This window comes from Macaca fascicularis, chromosome 12 (assembly GCF_037993035.2).
Source record: "Macaca fascicularis isolate 582-1 chromosome 12, T2T-MFA8v1.1".
Taxonomy (NCBI): Eukaryota; Metazoa; Chordata; class Mammalia; order Primates; family Cercopithecidae; genus Macaca; species Macaca fascicularis.
This window is the reverse complement of record NC_088386.1, coordinates 126,380,175-126,407,060: the sequence shown is the minus strand read 5'-3', so window position 1 is coordinate 126,407,060 and position 26,886 is coordinate 126,380,175. Positions and strand designations below refer to the sequence as shown.

Here is a 26,886-nt window from a genome sequence, read left to right as displayed (position 1 = left end):
AAAAGCAATTGCAACTAAAACAAAAATTGACAAGTGGGACCTAATTAAACTAAATAGCTTCTGCACAACAAAAGAAATTACCAAAAGAGCAAACAGACAGCCTTCAGAATGGGAGAAAAGTTTTGCAAACTGTGCATATAACAAAGATCTGATATCCAAAATCTATAAGGAACTTAAACAAAACAACAAGCAAAAAACAAAAAAAATCCAATTAAAAAATGGGCAAAGGACATGAACAGACACTTCTTAAAAGAAGGCATGCAAGTGGTCAACAAACATGAAAAAATACCCAACATCACTAATCATCAGATAAATGCAAATCAAAGCCACAGTGAGATACCATTTCACACTACTCAGAGTGGCTATTATTAAAAAATCAAGAAAATTACAGATGCTGGTGAGGTTGTGGACGAAAAGGAATGCTTATACACTGTTGGTGGGGGTGTAAAATTAGTTCAACCACTGTGGAAGACAGTGTGGAGACTCCTCAAAGACCTGCAGACAGAAATGCCATTCTACTCAGCAATCCCACCACCTTTAGGTATATTCCTAAAGGAAAATAATTTGTTCTATCAAAAAGATACATGCACTCATATGTTCCTTATAGTGTTATTCACAACAACAAAGACATAGAACCAATCTAGCTGCCCATCAACAGTGAACTGGATAAACAAAATGTGGCACACATATACACCATGAAATACTATGCAGCCATAAAAAGAATGGACACAGGAAGGGGAACATCACACACTGGGGCCTGTTGTGGGGTGGAGGGAGTGGAGAGGGATAGCATTAGGAGATAGAGTTAATGGGTGCAGCACACCAACATGGCACATGTATACATATGTAACAAACCTGCACGTTGTGCACATGTACCCTAGAACTTAAAGTATAATTTGAAAAAAAAAAAGAATAACATCATGCCCTTTGCAGCAACATGGATGGAGCTGGAGGCATTATCCTAAGCAACTTAATGCAATAACAGAAAACCAAATACTGCATGTTCTTACTTATAAGTGGGAGCTAAACACTGAATACACATAAATGTGAAGATGGGAACAAGAGACACTGGGGACCACTAGATGGGGGAGGGGAGAGGGTGGCATGGGCTGAAGAACCATCTCTTGGGTACTATGCTTACTGTCTGGGTGATGGGATTTTTGGGACCCCAAGCCTCAGCATCACACAATTTACCCATGTAACAAACCTGCACATGTACCCTTTAATCTATAATAAAAGGTGAAAAAAGAAAATAATGATAATAAACCTTAGCATTAAAAAATAGTTCATTTGTAATATACAAATTAAGTAAATTCTTATTTATTCTTACTTCTTTTCCCACTGTGTTTTTCCAAAGTAGAATTGTTTTCAACATCCATGGTATCTAGAAAGTGACAAGTAGTGGTCAGAGAACTGTAATTTATAAGTAAAATTTATAAATCTTATGACAATTCACACGGCATGGAAGGCTTGTGTTTATAACAATATTCTGAGTATAATTTATCTGTCTTCCTTCCAAAGGAAACAGACATTTTATTGATGTCTAAGGTCTTCCTGTAGTTCTCTGAGACTTTGAAACAGCTCTTCATTACTTTTATGCACCAATTTCCTCATTTATGAAACAGGGATAGCAGCAGTTATCTTGTTCAACTTTAAAATTTTTATGAATATTAAATATGATCTTATTTGCAAAAGTTAATAGCAAATCACTATATAAATCAATAACAGACAAGAAGATATCTTTCAAAACTATGTATTTTTAGATTAAAAGTAGGTATCTGAGTTTTTTTTTTTTTCTGACAGGTAGCAGGACTATTTGTCTTTTTAGGCTTTCCAAAGTTATGACAGTGACACTATTACCTGTGAGTGGAAGAACGAGTTTTTTTTTTTTCAAGAACAAGGGTGGAACTCACTTTATAAATTCAACACTTTACTATTGATACGCTAATATAGTGACATACTGCTATGTTTACCAGTGTATTTTCTTTTACCTCCTAACCAAGAGAGCCCATTCTGTTAAATATGACTTTATAATGATCTCTTGCCTCCCTGCAGTTCCCAAAAGGGTCAGGTTAAGCAAATGCAGAGAACAGGATTCTGGCATGCACTAAACCTGTTCTTTGTCACAGTCGTCTCACAGTCAAGAGCAGGAAGAAACGGGGGCTATGATTTCAGACTTCTGAAATTCTGAAGCTTGAGGCCTGTGGGCCCACTTCCTGCTGGTGATCCAGAGACTGCCTGATGCTTTGCTTCAACTCTGATCACTTCCCACATCCCTACCCAGTGTCTGTGATACCCACTGAGCCACTTCCATCCCAAGACCTCAGGGTAGCCTTACCCATCATATCAGATGCTTGACTATTTTCAGTCCTTGCTTCTTGGCTTCTTGGCACACCTTTTGGAAAACACATGACACAGGGACACTTCTCATTTTCAGGTCCTTGTAGCTCTGATCCTAAATTGTGATTTGTAAACATTTTTATTTGTGCCCACTCTCCTCCAAGATTCTCCTTTCCCCCAACATTAGTGACTACCCACTCCCCACAGCTAAATTAAGGGATGGGCTCTACCTCCGAAATCTCTTTTTCTTTTGTGGTTTCTCACTGTGTTTGTCCCTTCTATTCATGAATAACCCTGAGAATTTCATCTTGACATAAAGGGTCATTTAATAGTTTGTTTCAGTGATGGAGAACACTGGAGGAGCAAAGGCTGCTTTTAGGGAAAAAGGTGATGTGCTCAGTTTTGGAGGTGTTGACTTTGAAGGTCTTGAGTAACATTCAAGTGGTGAAGTCTAAGGCCTTCAGGACCTCCAACAGGAGCCTTCTGACACTTGGATAAAGAATTTAGAAGACAGGGCTGGCTGGAGATACACATGTAGGAATCATGAGGTTGTGGGTGGTGACCGAAATCATAGGAGTGGATGAAATGCCTGGGTGAGGGCTTTTGTAATCTGGGTGAGTCAGAGGGGCCAGGGGACACTTTATTCTGAAAACTTACTGCTATTATGAATCATGCCTTGTGCTAAAATTGCTTTTATCTCATGGTCATTTCAGATCCTACAATTTCTCCATCATTCTTTTCTCTCCCTTTTACACTTCCCCCTTCTCACCTCTATTTTTCTCTCATCTTTTAATTCTTTCTCTACATACTTCTCGTAGTACCTAATATTTTACACCACTCCATTTATAACCCTTTGTATGTATCTCATTCCACCTGTTTTCCTGTTTATATTTCTAGATCTATTTTTATTATTGAGGTGAACTTCTTTCTACTATCACCTCCTCCTTCTGTTCTCTCTTCTAGCTTTGTTTCTCTGAATGTTATCTTGATCTATTTTTTTTTGAGACGGAGTCTCACTCTGTCACCCAGGCTGGAGTGCAGTGGTGTAATCTCGGTTCACTGCAAGACCCATCTCCCAGGTTCATGCCATTCTCCTGCCTCAGCCTCCCAAGTACCTGTAGCTACAGGCGCCCACCACCATGCCTGGTTAATTTTTTGTGTTTTTAGTAGAAATAGGGTTTCACTGTGCTAGCCAGGATGGTCTCGATCTCCTGACCTCGTGATCCATCCGCCTCGGCCTCCCAAAGTGCTGGGATTACAGGCGTGAGCCACCGCGCCTGGCCCTTATCTTGATCTTGACTGTTTTTGCAATTTCAATCTTTGTGTTTATCCCCATTTTCTTCATCTATATTCGTCTTTATCTCACAGGTTATTACTTCCATCACCAAATGCCTGCAGTTTGGACACTGACCACATAGCCATCTCTATTACCTTTGTCTGTTCCTTATGAGCTTTCTAACTTGCAAGGCTGTCAATCAATCACCAATTTTATTTTCACGTTTCTGGTACAATTTCTGAGAAGTATCTTGAAAATTATCCCCCTTCCCCCACAAAACCTGGAATATTTGAATTCCTTGTCCACTTAGAAAAACCTGAAGCTGACTCTTACATCTTTCCATTTGGTGACTCTTGCCTACCTTTCTCCACTCTTTCTCCTTACTTTATCCACCCAGTGTCTCCTCCCTCCATTCAGGAGCCCAGCTCTTCTTTTTCTTTTGGTTCCCTCAAACCTGTTGAAAGCAGCCAGAGTCTGTGCACAAGTCTTTGTGTGTGTAGTGTGTATGCGTGTGGGCATATGTTTTGGGGGAGAGGTAAGGAAAAGAAAAAAGAGCTTTTCCTCCATGCAAGGAGGAAAACAAAGGTAATTAATAATTAACATCATAATTGGCTTCTCCATCACAAGCTAATGGGCTGCATCTCTTCTGACTCTCTTTGTATTCATTGGAGGAGCTTTCAATTCACAGGACAATGAAGATAAGCAAGGAAATAATAGACTATAGACAGTGACCAGGAAACCAGGGAACCTGTCTCAATGTGGTCATGCTGAACTATTTTCAGAGCTTAGATGAACTGACAAAAAAATACACCTACATCAATGAGTACACCTCATAGCCCTACTCTATCTAGCCACACCTCATTCTCCTCCTTACTTCTCATTTTTCTGCCCATTGCCCTGCTGCTATACATTTTTGTCGCTAGCTCTTTGATTAGGTGAGCTCATCTCCCTTTGATTTTTCTTGTCTCCTGTGTTGCTTTTTCTGTTTCATTCAATGATGTTCTGTTCTCCTTTATTTCTATGTTTATCCATTTTGCTTCTATCTTTCTAGGTATTTTGTATATTATATAGCTGGTTCCATTCCTATTCTGTCTCTTTGCGATTTTAATTTTTCCTTCCCCATAAAGATTATATTATTAACCTATATATATATACACACACACACACGTGTGTGTTTATGTATGTATACATGTTATATGTAACAAATATATGCATGTGTACACACACACACACACACACACGCTCACACACGCTCACAGTTGTTGCTAAATAAGCTTTCTGGCATCAGGCACTGGTATAGTCTCCTGTGAATATTCTGAGTTCCTTGTGCATCTTCTTTGGACTTTGGCTTAAATGACACAGCTCTTATCCTCCTGTCTGTTACATACAACAGTCACCCACCATGAGACACCTGGGTTGCTAGTTTCTATTGTTTCTTTAGTTTTTTGGCCCTAATACTTCTGTACTTCTATTTCCTCACCCCAAAATGGGTATAGTAAGAGTTAGCCTGACTATGTCTTAAAAATTTTGTAATGATAAAATAAGATCTTATTTGCCAAAATACATTGAAATAACACAATATAATCCAATTACATGATGAAGGACATCTGCCAAAAACTATACTAACGTTTGAGAGTGTTCGATCTGAAGTTTTTATTTCTGTCTATAATTACATAGTAGGAGGCTTTACAATTACAAACGACATTGATGTCAACCCATTTATCACTGTAAAAATCTAAGATCTTAGTGTTAACAGGAATGAGAGCAGGTTTTTAAAAAAAGGATCCACAAATTTGCTATTTATTTCTTCGACAACAGCAAAATATAATTACATACATTTAGTCAGTGAGACTCATTCTGTTAAACATGAGTTTATCATAATTTCCTGCCTCTTTCCATTTTCTAAAATGCAAAAAGGAGTTCCCAGATGAACTGGATACAAGGCAGTCAAGGTGCTCAGAATAAAAAGTATCTGGAAACAGCAGCTTTTAATTCAGATTCCTGACATTCTGCAGGCCAAGTCTTGGCATCCTAATCTTCTTTACCTGACCCACGTCTTAGGGATGAGCTGCAGGTTTCCTGAAGCTCTTCTCCATTACTCAGCTCTGAAAAGTCACTGCTGCTGAAACCTGCAGAAAAAAAAAAAAAATTCCTTAACAGTCTTAGTCTGAGTCTTAGGGAATTTTTTAAAAGAAAATTCTTTAAAGAAGTCGGCAGGGAATTCTTTAAAAGAAAAACTGAACAAGAGAAGCTTGTGTAGGAGGGGGAGAAATATTCCTACTACTAGGCCACTCTTTGGCTTTGATCATCTGACCTGTTGGTCAAGATTGCTCTAGGAGCCCTCTCTGAGGCTGGGGCTGGGGATGACGTTGTTTCTTAAACTTCTTATCCTTTCATTATTAGTTTGCACATACTTCTGCTTCCATCTCAGTTTCTTATCCAAGGGAACCATGGAAGCAACATCTTAAAGATGTCAGAGCCTCCATCAGCTGGGCCCTGAATGACTGTGTGGGCACCCCTTCCACTCAGGAACTACTTTACCCTATTTATGTGAGTGAAAAATAAACTTATGTTGAGCTTGTACCTTTGAACATTTTGAGGTTTATGTTTTATACTAGCCCAACTCATCTAGTTGAAAATGTAAAATGCCTCCGTCTCAAAAAAAAAAAAAAAAAGAAAATGTAAAATTCAAATCATCTAAAATCCCAACAAATTAATTTTTTATTTTAAAGGATATAACAAAAAAACTGAATGTAGCTTTTGTAGCAGAGAAAGACATTTGTTACATCAAGAGTTTTTAATTGCTCTTACGTCTCTTCCTGTTGGGTATTCCCCAAGTAGATGTACTTCTAGAAGTCACAGGATCTAGAAAGTAAAGGAAAACCAAATCAATAATATCTAACTAAAAGATCTATAAGTCTTATGGCTGCTTACAGTGTTGACAGAATTTGGACTACAAATATTCTCTGAGGATCATTTCTGTCTCTTCCCATCTAAGGGAAAGGGATTACTATGAAATGGAGCACAGATCCACAATCCTTTAGTGTAATTGCAAAATCAGTGACTTTTTTTTTTTTTTTTAATTTGAGACAGGGTCTCACTCTGTCAGCCAAGTTGGAGGGCAGTGGTGTAATCTTGGCTCACTACAGTCTTGACCTTCCAGGCTCAAATGATCCTTCCACCTCAGCTTCCCAAGTTATTGGGACTATAGGCGTGCACCACCATGCCCAGCTAATTTTTGGTATTTTTTTGTAGAAATGGGGTTTGCCATGTTGCCCAGGCTGGTCTTGAACTCCTGGGCTCAAAAGATCCACCTGCCTCAGCCTCCCAAAGTGTTGGGATTACAGGCGTGAGTCACCACACCTGGTCTCAAAGATATTTTAATAACCAATATTGTTTTCATAGGTTTGCAGTTAACAAATTTGGCAGTGAATCTGGACTTGAGTTGCCATGAGTCGATGTAAAATCTTATCATATTTCGTGTGAATATTTATATAATTTGCTGTATAAACATTAGTATATTTGAGAATGGGATTCTTCCTGGATCCTACTGGGGTATTTTGTTGTATATAGAATATAAATCACATTGTCTTTCTAAAATAATGAAACATTTTTTGAACTTTGAAGTACATCTAGCTTTGAAGGTTTTATAGAGGATTATGAATATTTATTAAGAATTTGGGCTGTTAGTCTTGTCTCTTCCCATAACTTTTCATATATGATGTGCAAAGAAAAAAGATCCTTAAGTGTGCCTGAGTTTCCCCATCTGTCAAATGGGAGGAACAATAGTTATCTTGCCCACATTTTAGGTTGTTGTAAAGATGCAAGAAGATCTTATTTGCAAATATATTTTCAAATATCACTATTTGGCCAATTTCATTTTGGGGGCCATCTGTCAAAAGCTATGAATTGAATTTGATGGTAAGAACCAGGAGCCTGTCTTTCTGTCAATAACTAGAGAGTATGACCAGAAGCTTTGGAATTTTGAACAAGTTTGTGACAAAATCAAGCAATAACAGACTAATGTACTTTCTCTTCTCTATAAAACAGGGAATGGGCAGAAGTAGAAATCACTCCATAAATCTAATACTTTGGAGTTAATAGGTCTGGCAGTGATATGGTTTGGCTGTGTCCCCACCCAAATCTCATCTTGAATTCCCATGTGTTGTGGGAGGGACCCGGTGGCAGGTAATTGAATCATGGAGGCAGGTCTTTCCTGTGCTGTTCTCGTGATAGTGAATAAGTCTCACAAGATCTGAATGATTATATAAGGGGAAGTTTCTCTGCACAAGCTCTCTTCTCTTGTCTGCCGCCATGTGAGACGTGCCTTTCACCTTCTGCCATGATTGTGAGGCCTCCCCAGTCATGTGGAACTGTAAGTCCATTAAACCTCTTTCTTTTGTAAATTACCCAGTCTCAGGTATGTCTTTATCAGCAACATGAAAAAGGACTAATACAAGCAGTATGTAGTAAACAGGGCACTGCCACTCAACCACAACCATCTTGTTAAGTCTGAATTTAGAGTCACTTCTTTCTTTGCATTTTTCAAAATGACCAGATGAGTTAGATGCAGAGAACTGGCTCCTGGATAGCTGTTGTGCATGCCTAGAGCACAGTGTACCAGGGAAGAGATGCTCTGAAGTCAGAGCCCTGGAGTCAAGGGGGCTGTTCTTACCCTTCTCACCATGCTTGCTTCTCAGTGCCCTGCTTAAGACTTCTGGGAGCGCCTCCTCCTCGCTGGAGTCTGAAAAGTTGCAGTCTTGTCCTATCACTGCAGAAAGGAGCAAATGTCCTTTGGAGGTCTCAATGTATGATAAGGGAACCAAGCCAGAAGAATATTCTATGAAAAGGAAACTAGGAAAGATTTGCGATGCTCTGAAACTTCAGGGCAAGAATGTCCGTGCCCTCAAACCTCCATGATCTGCCTTTTGATTCAGATTTTTGTAGCTCAAGGTTAGTATTTTATCCCTCACTGTCACCTGAGCCTGAGGCTGAGAAAATTTTAGCCCTAGTGGGCATCTCTGCTTTGTCTTGGCCCTCTGTCTTCTTACACTACATTATCTTTCTTTCTTTACTTGTCTCTTTATGGATTTGTTGTGGTTTTTGGATATGGATTTGTATTTATTTGTACATTTGCTTCTCTCTCAGGGCAACCATGGAAGTCTAGGATCAAAGAAGGCAGATCTTCTACTTGCCTGCTTGCTTGAAGAACTGCTTGAAACAGAGCCCAACCTCTCCCCCATCTAAAAATCCTTGAAATATTCAGTTGAAAAAAATATAAACTTCTACTAAAAAAAAATAAAAAACCTTTTGTTATGTTGGAGTCATTGACTTCTTTGGGTTCATATGTTATAGCAGTTAGCCAACCTAACTAATACAAAAGTTAAAATAGGAACCATTGAAATTTAAAGCAAATTTATATTTTACTTTGAAGGATATAGCAAGGAATTAGACTGACTCTTTTGTAGAAAATATTGTTCATTTATAACCATGAAGAGTTGTTATTTTCTTTTACCTCTTTTCCTAAACCCTTCTCTGAATATAGATGATTTTCTGGAATCCATGGGCTCTGTAAAGTAAAAGGGAGAAACCCGTTATTTGTATGCAAGAGACTTATAAATTCTACGACAACTGACACAGCAAATGGGCTTGGGTTAATAAGAAAGTTTTTTTTTTTTTTTTTTTTTGGAGATGGAGTCTTGCTCTATCACCCAGGCTGGAGTGCAGTGGCGTGATCTTGGCACACTGCAGCCTCTGCCTCCCGGGTTCAAGTGATTCTCCTGCCTCAACCTCCTGAGTAGCAAGGATTATAGGCACGCGCCACCATGCCCAGCTAATTTTTGTATTTTTAGTAAAAATGGGGTTTCACCATGTTGGTCAGACTGGTCTCGAACTCCTGACCTCAGGTGATCTGCCCGCCTTGGCCTCCCAAAATGCTGGGATTACAGGCGTGAGCCGTCACACCCCGCCAATAACGAAATTTTGATGAGCATTTTTCTCTCTCTCCTTCTGGTGAATCCAGTTCTGGAGGTTCAGGGTCATAATGTTGGGATCCTGCCCAGCAATCCCTGTCATCCTCTGTGTGTATTATTTGGAAATGCCTCTTTTTTATTAAATTTTTTCAACTTTTATTTCAGGTTTGGGGATATATGTGAAGGTTTGTCACATGGGTAAACGTGTGTCACAGGAGTTTGTTGTACAGATGATTTCGTCACCCAGGGATTAAGCCCAGTACTCAATAGTTATCTTTTCTGCTCCTCTCCCTCCTCCAACCATCCATCCTCAGGTAGACCCGAGTGTCTGCTGTTTCCTTCTTTGTGTTCATAAGTTCTTATTATTTAGATCCCACTTACAAGTGAAAACATGTGGTATTTGGTTTTCCGTTCCTGCATTAGTTTGCTAAGGATAATAGCCTCCAGCTCCATTTATGTTCTCTCAAAATACATGATCTTGTTCTTTTTCATTATTTTTTTTTGAGATAGGGTCTCACTCTGTCACCCAGGCTGGAGTGCAGTGGCACAATCGTAACTTACTGCAGCCTCAATTTCCCAGGCTCCAGTGACTCTCTCACCTCAGCCTCCCGAGCTTTCTTTTTTTTTTTTTTAATGGAGTCTCGCTCTGTCACCCAAGTTGTAGTGCAGTGGCATGATCTCGGCTCACTGCAACATCCCTCTCCTGGGTTCAAGTGATTCTTCTGCCTCAGCCTCCTGAGTAGCTGGGACTACAGGCGAGTGCCACCATGCCCAGCTAATTTTTGTATTTTTAGTAGAGGCAGGGTTTCACCATATTGGCCAGGATGGTCTCGAACTCCTAATCTCGTGATCTGCCCATCTCGGCCTCCCAAAGTGCTGGGATTACAGGAGTGAGCCACCGCACCCAGCCCATGCCCAGCTAATTTTTATATTTTTGGTAGAGATTGAGTTTCTCCATGTTGTCCAGGCTGATCTCAAACTCCTGAGCTCAAGCAACCCACCTGCCTCAGCCTCCCAAAGTGCTGGCACTGTAGGTGTGAGCCACCGTGCCTGATTGTAAATGACTCTTAAACACCACTAGCTCCCATTTTCTCACATATAAAGCAGGGATAAACTAGTTATCCTACCTCCCTGTTAAGGTTTTTGTGATGGGGAAATGAAGGTTCATTTACAAAAGCCCTGTGAAAAATCACAGTATAAGCCAATGAGTGAACTATAATTTGGGTTTGGGTGTAGCTGAAGTCCCCCCTTTTTTGGTTTTCCATTAATAATTAAATAGCAGCACAAATTATTCTTTGAAGACTTTTGGAGTTTGTGATTAAGACAATATTATCAATGAATAAAGGAAGACTGTGCTTATCATGCTCTATCAAATACAAAGGGTAGCAGTAGAGAATAAGTACATTATTTCGACCCTTAAAATAATAACTCTTGATAGTTTGTTGTTAAAAAAGACTGTTATTTTACTAGAATATTTTTGCTACATTTTCAATGTGTCAGTCGATTGAACCAATCCAGTTCAACCAGAGTTTATAATGTCTTCCTAATGTCTTCTGTTTCTCAACAGGGCAAGAGAGGTTAAATGTAGAAAGTGGTATTCTAGAATTTACAGAATCAAGGAATAAGGAGACCACTCGGAATGAAACTAATCAAGAAAACAGAGTTCTGGATTTGTACTCTGGATATTCTGCAGCCTCGGGTTGCAAAATATTCTTACCTGGTACAGTCTGGGGTCGTGAGCAAGTGGCTTCTTGGCCCTCCTTTTCCTCATTTGATTCTAAAGAGTTGTCATTATTGATCACTGCACAAAAGAATGGGATTCTTTAGAGGTCTCAGTGTGTGACCAAGGAATCAATTCAGTAGGAAATTCCCTAATAAGAAAACCTAGAAAACCTTGAAAATGCGTGCAAGTCCTCGCCTGTACACAGGCCACGCTTGTCTCGATCCTTTCAAGTTACCTGCATTGTGGGTTAGCGATACTCCATTCTTGTCCCCAGAGGGAAATTTTGGTTTGCTTGGCCTTTGCTTTCCCACACTTCTTTTACTTCTTATCCCTTCTACTTGCCACTCCACATTTCCTTTGTTTCTGCTTCTATTTTTCATGCAGAGAGACCTTGAAGATCTTCTGATAAAGATGTGAGCCTCTTCTATCTCCCACCAACACAGTGCCTTCCTGAATTGTTTATAAGGCTGAGAAATAACTTCCTCTTGTGTTTGAGCCAAAGACATATTTTGGGACTAATTTTTAGAGCAGTTTGCTTACACCAAGATCAAAGTTAGAGTACGTACTGTCCAAAAACTAATGCAAATTTACATTTTACTTTGAAAGATGCATTGAGCAATTAGAATGAATGTATTACTACATTGTTATTTTATAACATCAAGATGAGGTTCTTCTTTGCTCTTAGGTCTTTCCCTAGTGTATTTTCCCTAAAGTGGCATGTTTCTAATATCCCCTGGATCTAGAAAGTAAAGGGCAAAACAAATCAACCAATTTGAACACTAAAAAGTTATAAATCTTATGACAACTCATGCTGCAAATAGGATTGAGATAATACAAGATTTTAATAATGTTTCTGTCTTTCATTTCACAAAGGAAGTAACTCAGAATCCAGGATACTAGCCTTGTCTTTCTTTTAATTTACCATGAGATTGTGGAGATGACTTTGAAACATCTATGCAATTGTGTTCTCTCTTCTAGGAAACAAGGATGAGAATCTCTATTCTGTTTACCCTTTTAAGGTTATCGTAAATTTAAAAGTAAGACAATCTGCAAAAGTCTTTTGAAAAATCACTAAATGTGCCATGACTTGCTGAAGAATGCTATCAGAAACAATACTTCAGGTTTCAGAATACTTTATCTCAGGTGTTTATTTTTGCCAACACCAGACAGTTGGATTCTCATCCTATTTTGATCCTATTCAAAGTTCGTGATCAGATGACAATAAGATCTTCCCATAAAGGAATATTTAGCTTTCTATTCTCTGTAAAAGTCACTATATAAATCTAACATTATATAGACGTAGCAACTAGTTAGTTTTAAAAACAAACTCATCACTTTGCTAGCCTATTCCTGCTATATAATCAATGTATGGGTATGAATATTGATTAATAGACTCCATCAAGAAGAAGGCTAATTCTCAAAAATAAGTTTCTAACAATTTCTTGTCTCTCTGCATTTTCCAAAAAGGTCAAGTAAAATTAATGCAAAGAATGGGATCCCAGGATAAAATGGACCCATTTTACAGAATGAGCTCAGAATAAAATGCATCAGGAAACAGTAGCTCTTAAATCAGATTCCCACAGCCCAAGTCTTGCTCTCCCAAACTTCCTTACCAGGCTTACTTCTCACTGGTGAGATGAAGACTTCTAGGGGCTCATCAACATCGGTGAATCCTTCAGAGTCGTCACTGCTGATGACTGCACGAAGGAGCAAAAACCATTAAGAGTCTCAGGGTGTGACCAACGAGTCCACGCACCAGGAAATTCCACAATAAGAGCACTAGGAAGACCTGGAAAGCTAAGTTAACTCAAGACCCTGGAGTGTTCCTGGAATGCATGCCACCTGCAGTTTGTTCCAGGTTCTTAACCAAAAGCTGATAAAATCGACACACAGAAGGCAGTTGTGCCCATCCACTGACACTGTTCTTACCCCAACCCTCATTCTACTTTTCTCTTTCACTCTCATTTTACTTCTCATCTTTCCTCTTTGTTCTGCCATCTCCCCTGCTTTTGCCTCTGTTTCTGGTGATGGTGTTTCTTTATACCTCTCTTTGTCTGCTGTGTTTCTTCCCCCATCTCCTCTTGTGAATATCTTGGCTCCCTGATCTTTTTTTTTTTTTTTAAACTCCTCTCCCATGACTTCCTCTCTTACTTTATTTTTATTTTTATTTATTTTTTATTTTTTCCTTTTTTATTTTATTTGAGACAGAGTCTTGCTCTGTTGCCCAATCTGGAGTGCAGTGGCAGAATCTTGGCTTACTGCAACTTCCGCGTCCCTGGCTCAAACGATGCTCCTGTCTCAGCTTCCTAAGTTGCTGGGACTACAGACATTGTCATCTTGTCTGGCTAATTTTCATATTTTTTGTAGAGATGGGGTTTCGTCATGTTGCCCAGGCTGATCTTGAGCTCCTGGACTCAAGTGATCTGCCTGCCTTAGCCTCCCAAAGTTCTGGGGTTACAGGCATGAGCCAGCCCTCTCTGACTTCAGAAATAGCCTCTCTTGACATTCTTACTGATTACCTCCATTTCTGTCTTCTGGTATTTTCCCAGCTCCCAAGGACTTTCTTCTGTCAAGCTGAAGACTCACCGCATCAGGTACCAGCCCCTTTCCCTTCCTGCCTCCATCCCAGGTACCTGCACTGCCCCGATGGGCCCTGATGAAGTCCCCGAGCCCCTTACCTGGTAACCTGTGGCTCACAGTTACAACTTCTCCCGGGCAGCCTTACCTATTATGTCAGATGCCTGGGCTCGGCATTCAGCATTTGAAGTACGATATGGTTTTTCCTTTTTTATATCCACCAGTCGCACAGAACAGGAATTAATTTGGATTCCATGGTTGTGTGGCTCTGCCCCTGGGCCAAATTATAATAAATGAAGAATTTTCATTTGTCTCCCCAGTGGACCTCCTTCACTATCATTAATAACTCCTCCTCTCTGCAATTTCACTGCTGGGGCTAGACCTTCACCTCACCTCCCTGTTTTTCCTTTTGCTCAACTCTGTCCCTTCCTTTGTGCCTCTCTTGGCTCTGTTTTGTTTTTTACCTTTCCCTTTACCTGCTCTTCTCATCCTTTGATGGTTAATATTTTGCTTTTTTTAAAAAAATAAAAATTATAATGGTAGTATAAGACAGATGAATAAAAGTGGGTTTTGAATGATCACAAAGGAAGTAAATCACTTTGATCAAAAAACAGATTACCAATACCCCAGATACCTCCTAGTGACACTTCCCACTGTTTCCACTAACTTGCTCAAAGCCAACTATCATTGAGGTTTCAAACACCGAGATTAAGTTTGCTTGCTGTGTAATTTATATAAATTGAATCATCTCTTTTCTCTCGCTCTTTCTCTCTCCCCCACCTCTCTCTCAATATATATAGATCTCCCCAAAGAAGCCAAATCCCTCAAAATTATATGTATATTTTACTCAACATGCTTGTGAAAGTCATCTGTATTCATTTTGAATAATTATTTTCACTACTAGATAGTATTCCATTATAAAAATAAGCCATGAATTATTTATTCATTTGTGCAATTTCAAGCATTTGGCTTCTATGAATAAGGCTGCCCAGAGCATTCTTTTCTATGTGTTTTGGTGACATAACACACATTTTTGTTGGTTTCTGTTGAGGAATGTAATTGTTGAGTTATAGGGCATGTATATTTTCAGCTTTGAAAGATTACCCCCAACTGTTTTCCCAAAAGCATATATAAAGGCAGAGATGAAAGAAAGAGAGCTTGGCAAATTCCAGTAAGTAAAGGAAGCTTAGTGTGGTGGGAATGTGGCATGAAGGGGTGAGAAGAGGGTGATGGGGAATGTGCAGGTGCGTGGTAGGCATCCTTCAATTCACCACTCCAAGCAGTGCTGACCTACTGCTAAGGGCCACATGAAGGCACTGGGTTTCAAACAGGAGAGTCATATCAACTGGTTTCTATTTTAGAAAAGTCCATTCAGCTGAGGTGCAGACTTGAGAGGAGTAAGGTTGGGGGCCAGACAGGAGACTGTTCCTCTAATTTTAGTGAGAGTGACAGGGATCTAGATTAGGATGTTTGTGCTGGAGATGAAGAGAAATGGACAAGTTAGAGATATTTTAAAGTTGGGATTGACAGAAGTGGCAAATGAAATGATGATTGTTTTAAGCCACTAAGTTTCAGGATGGTTTGTTTCATTACACAGCAATAGATGACAGATGCAGCTTCTGAAGAGAGATGTTCTTCAGGTCTTTAACTAAAGGTCTTCAGGCAACTGGGGAAAGGAGTCAAGAGGACAGGTCTGAGCTGGAGACGTATGTTTAGAAATCAACAGATCCTAGATGGTGATTGAGCCATGGAGAGGAAGTGATGCCTGAGGAGAGGCCTATTATAATCTGGGGGTGGAGGTGGAGTCACAGGGGCCATTTCGATAAGGAGGCAGCTGGTCCCCCATAGTAATAGGACAAACCCTGTGCCTCCTTTCCAGTTCTTGTCTCCTCAGATCAGAGAATGTCTTGATTTGTCTTCTCTCTTCCCTTCTTTGCGTGATCCACTCTCTACCAATTTTTCATTCATTGTCCTTAAACTCATTTTCTGCATACTTTTCTTTGTGCCTCCCTCCATTTTTCCTATTTCTTGGTATTTTTTTCCCTCTATATATTTTTTCTATTCGTACTCTTTTTATCTACACTTTTAAAAAATTACTGTCTCTTAGAGTCAGAACTAGGGTGAGATGAAGGTGATGCCTTAGGTGCCTTGAAATTTAAGGAAGCTCAGTCTCACATGCCAAGTGAGATCTCCTTACAAGCTGTGCCCTGGGGGCTTTCCTGCCTCACCTCGTGCCAGGCCTGTTGTTCCCTATGTAATGTTGCATCTCTGTTACATTTCCTACCTGCTTCGAGTCAGCCTTTATTTCTTAATTATTAATGTTACCTCTGCAAGCTTCTTCTATGTCACTTTTTTTCTCCAAAAACACTTTTGCATCTGCGTGAGCGCTACATCACTTTTTGTCTTTCTGTATCTTCCTCATCTCAAACATTCCAGTCATTACCAAAGGTCTCTTCTAGTGCCATTGTCTACCACACCAGAGTCCCCCCACTTGCCATTCCTTCCTGAAGGTCTTTCACCTGGGCTTCCTTCCTTTGAAAATCTGACAAGCAGCATCATGCATAATTTCTATGTTTTCATGATAACTTTTGAAAAGTAACTTGCAACATATTTCTATTCATCAACTCCACAACATGGCAATGTATGGATACCATGTCACTTTATCTAAAATCTGTTTTACTCATATACAGTTGGTCCTTGAACAACAGGGGCTTGAACTACATGAGTCCACTTGTATGCAGATTTTCTTCCACCTCTGCCACCCCTGAGACAGCAAGACCAGCCCGTCCTCTCCTTCCTCCTCCTCAAACTACTCAATGATGAGGATGAAGATCTTTATGATTATCTATTGCCACTTAATGAATAGTAAATATATTTTCTCTTCCTTATGATTTTCTTAATAACATTTTACTTTGGAGATCTTACTTCATTGTGAGAATACAGCACATAATACATAGGGAAAATATGTGTTATCATCTGTTTATGTCAGCAGTAAGGCTTCTGGTCAACAGCAGTTAAGTTTTGGGGTAGGTAAAAGTTATGTGCAAATTTTTGACTGTATAGGGCATTGGTACCCTTAACCCCCCACAGTGTCCAGGGGTCAACTGTATTTTGTTATTTAATATTCCCTAGTTAACCTCTTTCGTATTCTTTCTTCTTGCATTCTCTAACCAGGGACAGGCCCTCCGTTAAAAAGATTTACTCTCTTTTTCCCTTCCATCTCATACCTGTTAAAAGCAGCCAGAGGCTGTGAACAAAGTCTGTGTGTCTTGGGTGGGAGTAGGCAGTTAGTATAAGAAAACAAAGGAAAGTTTTGCGCTTATAGAAAAATAAAGATATAATTAGAAAATTGGGGAGAAGCAGAGCAGAATATGACTCTCTGCTCTGAAAACTGGGGAGAAGCAGAAGATGGCAGAATAGGACTCTCCAGCCTTCCTTCCCCTGCAGAAACACTGATGTGAACAACTACCTATGCATGAAAACACCTTTGCAAGAGCTGAGGAAACCAGATGAAAGATCACAGCACCTGGGTGTAACACAGAAATAAGAAGGAGCACATTGAAAAGGGCAGGAAGAAAAGTTTCACTGTGTCACCTTCTCCAACTCCAGGAAGCACAGCACTGAGAGAGATACCATATGCTTGGGGAAAGGAGAAGGAAGTGAGTGCAAGACTTTGCCTTAGACTCAAACCACAGAACCGTCTTCAATAAAATCCGGCTCCCAAAGCCCCAGACTCTAGCCAGTACCCATGGTCGGAACCTCCAAGCTCACCCTGACCCCAACCTAAATCCTGCAGCCCCAGGATTCAGTCCAGCCCTGCAAACTCAGTCTCCAGCCTCCTATAGCTCTATTTCAGCCTCAGTGACCCCACGATCCAGACCAGACTGAGTGACAAACTGGACCCAGTGGCACTGGGCTTTAGGCCCATCCCAGCAGCAAGCTGGCTTCAATAGCACTGGGCTTCAGGCCTACTGAAGTGCCTAAAGAAGCCTGCACCAGTGCTGTAGAACCCTGCAGATTCTGGTTCAAGGTTCCCCCCAGCACAGACCTGCCCATTGGTCGTCCTAGGCACCAGACTAGCCTGCTTGAGGACTCTAGCAGCAAATCTGCCCTGGCACCATGCCAGATGGCCTTCCTAGAATCTTTAAATAGGGTGAAAGGCTTTCCCAGACAAAGTCAGACTGCAAAGACTAAAATAATTCCTACTTTCTCAAATGCACAGACATAAATGTAAGGCAACAAGAAACATCAAAACCAAAGAGATAATAACATGACCGAAAGAACACAATAATCTCCCCACAGCAGACCCTAAAGCAATGGAGACAACAAACTGCCTTACACAGAAAATTCAAAATAATTGTTTTAAGTAATCTCAGCAAACCTTAAGAATATATAGAAAAACAATTCACTAAAATCAGGAAGACAATAAATGACCAAAACGAGAAATTTAACAGAGATATTGAAATTATTTAAAAAATCAAACAGAAATTCTGGAGCTGAAAAATACAATGAATGAAATTTAAAAAGGCATCGGAGAGCATCAACAGCAGAATTGATCATGCAGAAGAAAGAATATGAATTCAAAGACAGGTTATTTGAAATACAGTCAGAGAATAAAAAGAAAAAAGAATGAAAAGTCATGAAGAAAGTTTACAGGATTTATGAAACACATCAAAAGAGCAAATATTTGAATCACAGGAATTCACAAAAGGGAAGAGAAAGACAAAAGTAGAAAGTTAATTTAAAGAGATAATAGTATAAAACTTTGCCAATCTGGTGAAAGACATAAATTTCCAGGCACAAGAAGGTCAATGGTCTCCAATCAGATTCAATGCAAACAAGACTACACCAAAACATACTATAATAAGCTGTTCAGATTCAAGGACAAAGAGAGAATCCTGAAAGCAATAGAAGAAAAGAAACAACTAACATATGAGGGAGTTTTAATAAATGTAGCAGTGAACTTTTTAGCAGAAACCTTATAGATCAGGAGAGAATGAGATGAAATATTCAAAGTGCCCCCAAAAACCTGACAACTAAGAATACTTTTCTTGGCAAAGCTGTCTTTCAGAAATAAAGGAGAGGTAAAGACTCTGCTAGGAAAACAAAAGATGAATACATTCATCACCACCAGACCTGTCTTACAAGAAATGCTAAAGCTGAAAGAAATAAATGTTAACTAATAATATAAAAATATAAGAAAGTATAAAACTCACTGGTAAAGTAAATGTACAGTCAAAATATAGAATAATACTGTAATGGTGGTGTGTAAATCACTTCTACCTCTAGTATGAAGGTTAAAAGACAATTTTTAAAAAAAAGTAGCTACAATAATTTGTTAAGGTATACACTAAAAAAAAAAATATGTAAACTCTGACATCAAACATTTTAAATGAGGGAGTAAAGTAAAAGTGCAATTTTTGTAGGTAATCAAAATTAAGTTGTTATCAGCTTAAAATAGCCTGTTATAAGATGTTTTGTGTAAACTTCATGTTAACCACAAAGCAAAAACTTACAGTGAATACACAAAAGATAAAGAGGAATCAAAGCGTTATCACTAGAGAAAAATCACCTAATCACAAAGGAAGGCAGTAAGAGAGAAAGAAAAGAATAAAGAATCTACTGACAAGCAGAAAACAATAAACAAAATGTTTGGGAGGCCGAGGTGGGTGGATCACGAGGTCAGGAGATCGAGACCATCCTGGCTAACATGGTGAAACCTCGTCTCTACTAAAAATGCAAAACATTAGCCAGGCGTGGTGGCAGGCACCTGTAGTCCCAGCTACTTGGGAGGCTGAGGCAGGATAATGGCATGAACCCGGGAGGCAGAGCTTGCAGTGAGCCGAGATTGTGCCACTGCACTCCAGCCGGGGTGACTGAGCGAGACTCTGACTCAAAAAAAAAAAAAAAAAAAAAAGAAAGTACTCACCTATCAGTAATTATATTAAATGTAAATAGATTAAATTCTCCAATCAAAAGATATAGAGTGGCTGAATGAATTTATAAAACATGAACCAAGTATACGTGGCCTACAAGACACTCACTTCACTTTTAAGGACACACATAGACTTAAAGTGAAAAGATAGAAAAAGATATTTTGTGCAAATGGAAATGAAAGAAAGAAGGCATAGGTATATTTACATCAGATGAGATACAGTTTGAATCAAATAATATAAAACAAGGCAAAAAAGGTCATGATAAAACCAGGCACGATGGCTTACATCTGTAATTCCAGCACTTTGGGAGGCTGAGGTGAAAGTATTGCTTGAGCCCGGAAGTTTGAGACCTGCCTGGGCAACATAGGGCAATCCTGTCTCTATAAATAATGAGAAAAAAAAAAAAAAAGAGACAGATGTGGTGGTACATGCCTGTCATCTCAGCTACTTGGGGGGATTGCCTGAGCCCAGGAAGTTGAGGCTGCAGTGAGCCATGATTGCACTAGTGCACTCCAGCCTGGGTGACAGAGCAAGAACCTATCTCCAAAAGAAAAACAAAAACAAAAGAAACAAAAAGAAAGAAAAAAAGGAGGTCATTATGTAATGACGAAGGAGTCAATTTATCAAGATGGTATAACAATTGTAAACATATGCACCCAATATTTGAGCAACTAAATATATAAAACAAATATTAATAGACCTGAAGGAAAGAGAGACTAATACAATAATACTAGGGGACTTCAACACCCTACCTTCAGCAATGGACAGATTGTCCAGGGAGAAAATCAATGAGAACACATCAAACTTAAACTATACTTTAGACTAAGGGGACCTAATAGGCATATATAGAATATTTTATCTACAAGCAGAAAACTACCACTCTTCTCAATTGTACATGGGACATTCTACAGGATATATCATATGTTAGGCTACAAAACAAGTTTTAACAAAGTAAAGAAGGCTGAAATTATATCAGATATATTTTTTGACCACAATGATATGAAATTAGAAATCAATAATGAGGAATTTTGAAAAATCTGCAAATACATGGACTCCCAAACAACCAATGGGTCATTGAAGAAATTAAAAAGAAAAAAGTTTTAAATCTTGAGGCAAATGAAGATAGAAATATAACATATCAAAACTTCTGGGATACAGCAAAAGCAGTTATAAGAGGGGAAGTTTATAGCAATAAACACAAGAATACATCAAGAAAGAAGAAAGATCTCAAACAACCTAATGTTATACCTCAAGAAACCAGACAAAGAAGTAGAACTCAGGCAAAAATTAGCAGAAAGAAGGAAACAATAAATATCAGACCAGAAATAAATGAGTTTAAAACTAGAAAAAAATAAGATCAACAAAACAAAGCATAGGCTTTTTGAAAAAATAAATAAAATTGACAAACCTTTAGCTAGACTAAGAAAAAAGAGAAAACATTCAAATGAATAAATCAGAAATGAAAGAGGAGACACTACCTTTCTCATACCACATATATACAAAGAATCATAAGACCCTACTATGAACAATTTAATGCCAACAAATTGGATAACCTAGAAGAAATAGATAAATTCCTAAACACATAAAGCCTACCAAGACTGAATAATAAAGAAACAGGAAAATCTGAACAGACCAATAATGAGTAAGATTTAATCCATAATAAAACACCACCCACCAAACAAAAGCTCAGGACCAGATGCTTTCACTGTTGAATTCTACCAAATATTTAAAGAACAAATAGCAATCCTTTTCAAACTCTTCTCAAAAATTGAATAAGAGGGACTACTTCCAAACTCATTTTATGAAACCAGCATTACCCTGATACCAAAGCTAGACATGAGCACTACAAGAAAAGAAAATTATAGGCCACTATCCTTGATAAACGTATATGAAAAATCCTCAACAAAATACTATCAAATCAAATTCAATAGCACATTAAACACCATGATCAAATAAGATTTATCATTGGGATGCAATAATGGTTAAACATACACACATCTAAAAAGGTCATACACCACATTAATAGAATGAAGGACAAAAACCATATGATCATCTCAATAGATGTAGAAAAAGCATTTGACAAAATTCAACATTTTTTCATGATAAAAACTCTCAGCAAAATAGATACAGAAGGAATGTATCTCAGCACAATAGTGGCCATACATGACAAGCCCACAGCTAGTATCATACTTAATGACAAAAAACTGAAAGATTTCCCTCTAAGGTTAGAAACAAGAGTATAATGCTGATATGGTTTGGCTGTGTCCCCACCCAAATCTCATCTTGAATTGTAGTAACCCCCACATGTCATGGGAAGGACTTAGTGGGAGGTAATTGAGTCATGGGGGCAGTTACTTCAATGCTGTTCTTGAGTGAGTTCTCACAAGATCTGATGGTTTTATAAGGAACTTGTCCCCTCTTTGCACTGCACTTCTCCTTGCTGCTGCCATGTAAAGAAGGACGTGTTTGCTTCCCCTTTTCTGCCATGATTGTAAGATCCTGAGGCCTCTCCAGCCATGCTGAACTATCAGTCAATTAAACCTCTTTCCTTTATAAATTATCCAGTCTTTGGTATGTCTTTATTAGCAGTGTGAGAATGGACTAATACAGATTGCCCATTCTCACTGCTATTCAACATGTTACTGCAAGTCCTAGCCAGAACAATTAGGCAGGCAAAAGAAATAAAAGCCATTCAAATTGGAAAGGAAGAAGTTTTAAATTGTCCTTATTTGCAGATGACCCGATCTTATCTATAGAAAATCCCGCCCGAAGACTCCACCAAAAAAACTGCTAGAACTAATAAACAAATTCAGTAAAGTGGTAGGATATAAATACAGCATACAAAAATCAGTTGCATTTCTATGCACTAACAATAAACTCTGAAAAAGATATCAAGAAAACAATCCAATTTATAATAACTACAACAAAATACTTAAGAAGAAATTTAACTAAGGAGGTGAAATATGTGTACAATGAAAAATCTAAGACATTGATGAAAGAAACTGAAGAACAAAGAAATGAAAAGATACCCCATGTTCATGGATTGGAGGAATTAATATTGTTAAAATGTCCAGACTACTCAAAGTCCTCTAAAGAATCAGTGCAATCCCTATAAAAATTCCAATGGCGGCCGGGTGCAGTGGCTCATGCCTGTAATCCCAGCACCTAGGAGTTTCAGATGGGAGGATCGCCTGAAGTCAGGAGTTCAAGACCAGCCCGACCAACATGATGAAACCTTGTCTCTACTAAATACAAAAAATTAGCTGGGCATGGTGGCGTATGCCTGTAATCCCAGCTACTCTGGAGGCTGAGGCAGGATAATCACTTGAATCCATGAAGTGGAGGTTGCAGTGAGTTGAGACTGTGCCATTACACTCCAGCCTGGGCAACAAGAGCAAAACTCTGTCTCAAAAAAATAAATAAATAAATAAATAAAATCCAAATAGCATTTTTTGACATAGAAAAACAATTTAAAAATTTGTATGGAAGCACAAAAGACTCCAACTAGCCAAAGCAATTTTAAACAAAAAGAACAAAGCAGAAAGCATCACACTACCTGATTCAATATACACAACAAAGCTATATTAATCAAAAGAGCATGGTGCTTGCATAAAATAGACACGTAGAAAAATGGAACAAAATAGAGAGTTTGGATCCATGCATTTATGGTCAATTGATTTTCAACAAAGGTGCCAAGAATATGCAATGGGTAAAGGACATCTTTCTCTTTAATAAATGGTGTTGGGACAACTGGATATCCACATGCAGAAGAATTAAAATTGACCCCATCTCATGCCATATTAAAAAATTAACTCAAAATGGACTTAATACTGAAATTTAATAACCAAGGTTGTAAAACTACTAGAAGAAAATACAGAGGAAAAGCTTCACGACATTGGTCTGAGCAAGTATTTTTTGGGTATAACACCAGAAGCACAATCACAAAAGCAAAAAGGACTGGGATTACATCAAACTAAAAAGCTTCTGCATAGGCAAGGAAACAATCAACAGAGTGAAGAGACAACCTACAGAATGGGAGAAAATACTTGCAAACCATGTATCTGATAAAGGTTATTATCCAAAATACTTAAGGAGCTCAAACAACTCAATATTAAAAACAAACAAACAGATTTTTAAATGGGCAAAGGACCTGAATAAACATTTCTTAAGGGAACACAAGCAAATGACTAACAGATATGTGAAAAAATGCCCTGCCTTTGAAATCATCAAGAAAATGCAAATTAAAACCACAATGAACATCACCACATAGTGGTTAGGATGGCTATTATAAAAAACACTAAAGATAACAAACATTGGTGGGGATGTGCAGAAAAGGGAACCTTTGTACACTGTTGCTGGGAATGTAAATTGCTACGATCACTAAGAAAAACAATATAGAGTGTCCTCAAATAAATAAAAAGTAGAACTACCCATACAATCCATGAATTCCACCACTGAATATATATTCGAGGGATATGAAATCAGTACAGATGCTCCTAGAGTTACGATGGGACCACATTTCCATAAACCTACCATACACTGAACATATCATAAGTCAAAAATGCATTGAATACTTTAATAAACCCATTGTAAAGTTGAAAATCGTAAGTCTAACCATCATAAATCAGGGGCCATCTGTATATGGAAGAGAGATCTGCACTCCCATGTACATTGCAGCAGTATTCACTATAGCCAAGATATAGTATCTATAACAACCTAAGTATCTATCAATGGGTGAATGGATAAAGAAAATATATACACAATGAAATACATCTATACACTGAAATACTATCTAGCCTTTGAAAAGGAAGAAATCCTGTTATTTGTAACAACAGCCACGAACCTGGAGGATATTACGTTATGTCAAATAAGACAGGCACAGAAAGACATGTATGACATCTCACTTATATGTAGAGTGTAATAAAGTTGAATTTATAGAAGTTGAGAGTATACGGTGGTAACAGAGGCTGGGGATATGAGGATGAGGACTGGGGAGATGTTAGTCCAGGGATACAAAATTTCAGTTAGATAGGAGAAATACATTAAGAGATCTATTATACAACACGATTAATATAGTTAATAATGTATTGTATTCTTAAAAATTACTGAGAGAATAGATTTTGCATTATCACCACAAAAACGATAAGTACCTGAGGTGATATTTATGCTAATTAGACCTACGGTAATTATCTATGCTAATTATTTATGCTAATTAGCTAGTTAGCCTTTTCACAATGTGTACATATTTCAAAACAACATGTAATGCTAAATACATCCAGTTTTTAATTTTAAAAAGTGGTTACAATGGTAAAACAACAACCAACCAACCAACCAACAAACGTATAGTGTCTGAATAAGAAAGGAAAGAAAATAGGCAAGGTAAGCAATAATTACCTTCTTCATCACACGGCAATGGGCAGGGCGTCTCCCTTCCAGCATCCCCATTACTCACTTGGACAGCGACTTGTTCACAGGATTCTGGAGATAAATGAGATCACAGCTGAGAATCTAGTGGAGCCTTGCTCTGTCCTATTTCCATTTGGTTAGACCTCACCTTGCTTCTCCTTTCTTCTCCTGTTTCTACCTATACCCCTGTCTGCATATACTGCTGCATGAAGGTGTTTGTGCTTTATTGATTCCTGGCCAATCTCTCTCTACTTTCTCCTTTTGCCTCTTGTTTCTGTCTCTCTTCTTTGGTGAGACTCTGCAAATCTTCCCCTTTCTCTCTCAGTTTTTTGCTTCTATCTTTCTTCCTCCAGGTCTTTGTCATCAGTATGTCAGTGTATCAGGCTCATCCGTATATCAGGCCCCTTCTGTGTCTGTGTGATTTTCCCCTGCTTGTTAAACAGGTATCTCCTTGCATTGTGCATTAGACTCTTCCTCTGCCACCAGCCAGGGCCCCTTGGCTCGTCCCCATTCACGTGAACCCAGTCAGTCTTACCTGTTGGCTCAGTCTTTTGGGCACTTTGTTCATTTGTTTGTTGGCTTCCTAGCGAATCATTTTTGTCACTGGTTGTATCTTTTCTGTCTGCATTTATCTCTTCTGTTTCACAGGGGTGCTCTGAGAGTCCATTTTCAGGTGGGGTTGTACCTAAACCATGGTTTGATTCACAGATATTTTATTTGCCCCCTGCTGCCCGTCACTCCCTTCCAACCACTACAGCATGGGCCACTGATGGACGTAAGATCAAGGCACCAAGCAACAGCCAGACTCAAGCAGATGCAGGCAGAAAATGGTGAAGCAGGCACATGGGTAAAACGGCCAGGCTCAGCGGCAGCAGGAACAAGCAGCAAGTGTGCTTAAGGGGTGTGGGAGGAAGAGACCCTCCTAGGCAAGATAAGGACTTGTTACTTAAATCCCAGAAACGGAAAAACTGTAGATGTAAAAACTGAAAATTCTGGGCAATCATTAACACAAAGAGGCAACCCCACAGCACGTTTCAGAATGGGGCAAGGATAGCAGAGGCTCAAAGAGTAGTAAACAGGAACAAACCATCATGAGATGGGGAATCCCAACGGGGCCAAGTCAGGCTTTGAAAAGAGTTTTCACCAGTTCCTGGCAGGAAGAAATTAGAAGTTTATTTCAGAAATTGAGGTATGGATCTTGCCATTCTCTTTTAATCCCTTTTTGGTCTCTGTAATGTAGGAGTTAAAGACCCCTTCTAAGTCTCAGTGCACAGGCCATCTGGAGCTGGCAGATGCCACCTAATTATTGAAGTCAGACTCCAGCCTCGAGAGTAGGGGACTGGGTCAGCTGCACCCCTGGCTGACAGGGGCCTTGACCAGACAACCCTGCTGAGTGTCCTCTGTGATACACTCCAGTAACTGACTATGGCAGAGTGATCCTGCCTTTGTCCCCAGAGCTACCCTGCCCGGGGCCCTTAGCTCAGTTTCTTCGAAGTCCTGGTTGCCTCATGCCCACCCCCTTTTACGCAACACCCTCCCTCTCCACATCTGTTTATGCTTTCTCACTGGCTTTTCCATGAGGACTCAGTGTCTGAGTAGCCTCTGCTTCCTGCAGCTCTTGGTATTCTTTTTTTCTGGATCTTTTTGTCTGCAAAC

At 39.1% G+C, this 26,886-nt stretch overlaps 1 protein-coding gene across 39 annotated transcripts in view; it reads right to left on the bottom strand.

Annotated features, from left to right (window-relative positions):
• Window positions 1–26,886, bottom strand: part of SP100 (SP100 nuclear antigen) — a 129,474-nt gene that overhangs the window by 69,969 nt on the left and 32,619 nt on the right. For 9 of the 39 annotated variants that reach the window (XM_074010447.1, XM_074010453.1, XM_074010459.1 and 6 more), the window contains 12 exons: window positions 26,318–26,380; window positions 25,766–25,915; window positions 25,219–25,302; window positions 14,037–14,162; window positions 12,925–13,008; window positions 11,306–11,389; window positions 9,132–9,185; window positions 8,292–8,387; window positions 6,428–6,481; window positions 5,662–5,745; window positions 2,339–2,395; window positions 1,331–1,384 (listed from right to left, as the gene is read on the bottom strand). In XM_074010447.1, coding sequence (XP_073866548.1) covers window positions 1,331–1,384; window positions 2,339–2,395; window positions 5,662–5,745; window positions 6,428–6,481; window positions 8,292–8,387; window positions 9,132–9,185; window positions 11,306–11,389; window positions 12,925–13,008; window positions 14,037–14,162; window positions 25,219–25,302; window positions 25,766–25,915; window positions 26,318–26,380 — 990 coding nt within the window. Of the gene's footprint in view, window positions 1–1,330; window positions 1,385–2,338; window positions 2,456–5,244; window positions 5,746–6,427; window positions 6,482–8,291; window positions 8,457–9,131; window positions 9,186–11,305; window positions 11,390–12,924; window positions 13,009–14,036; window positions 14,163–25,218; window positions 25,303–25,765; window positions 25,916–26,317; window positions 26,381–26,886 lie in introns of those variants that run through there. The other 30 variants (XM_015432930.4, XM_074010463.1, XM_015432927.4 and 27 more) reach the window with 8 other exon arrangements.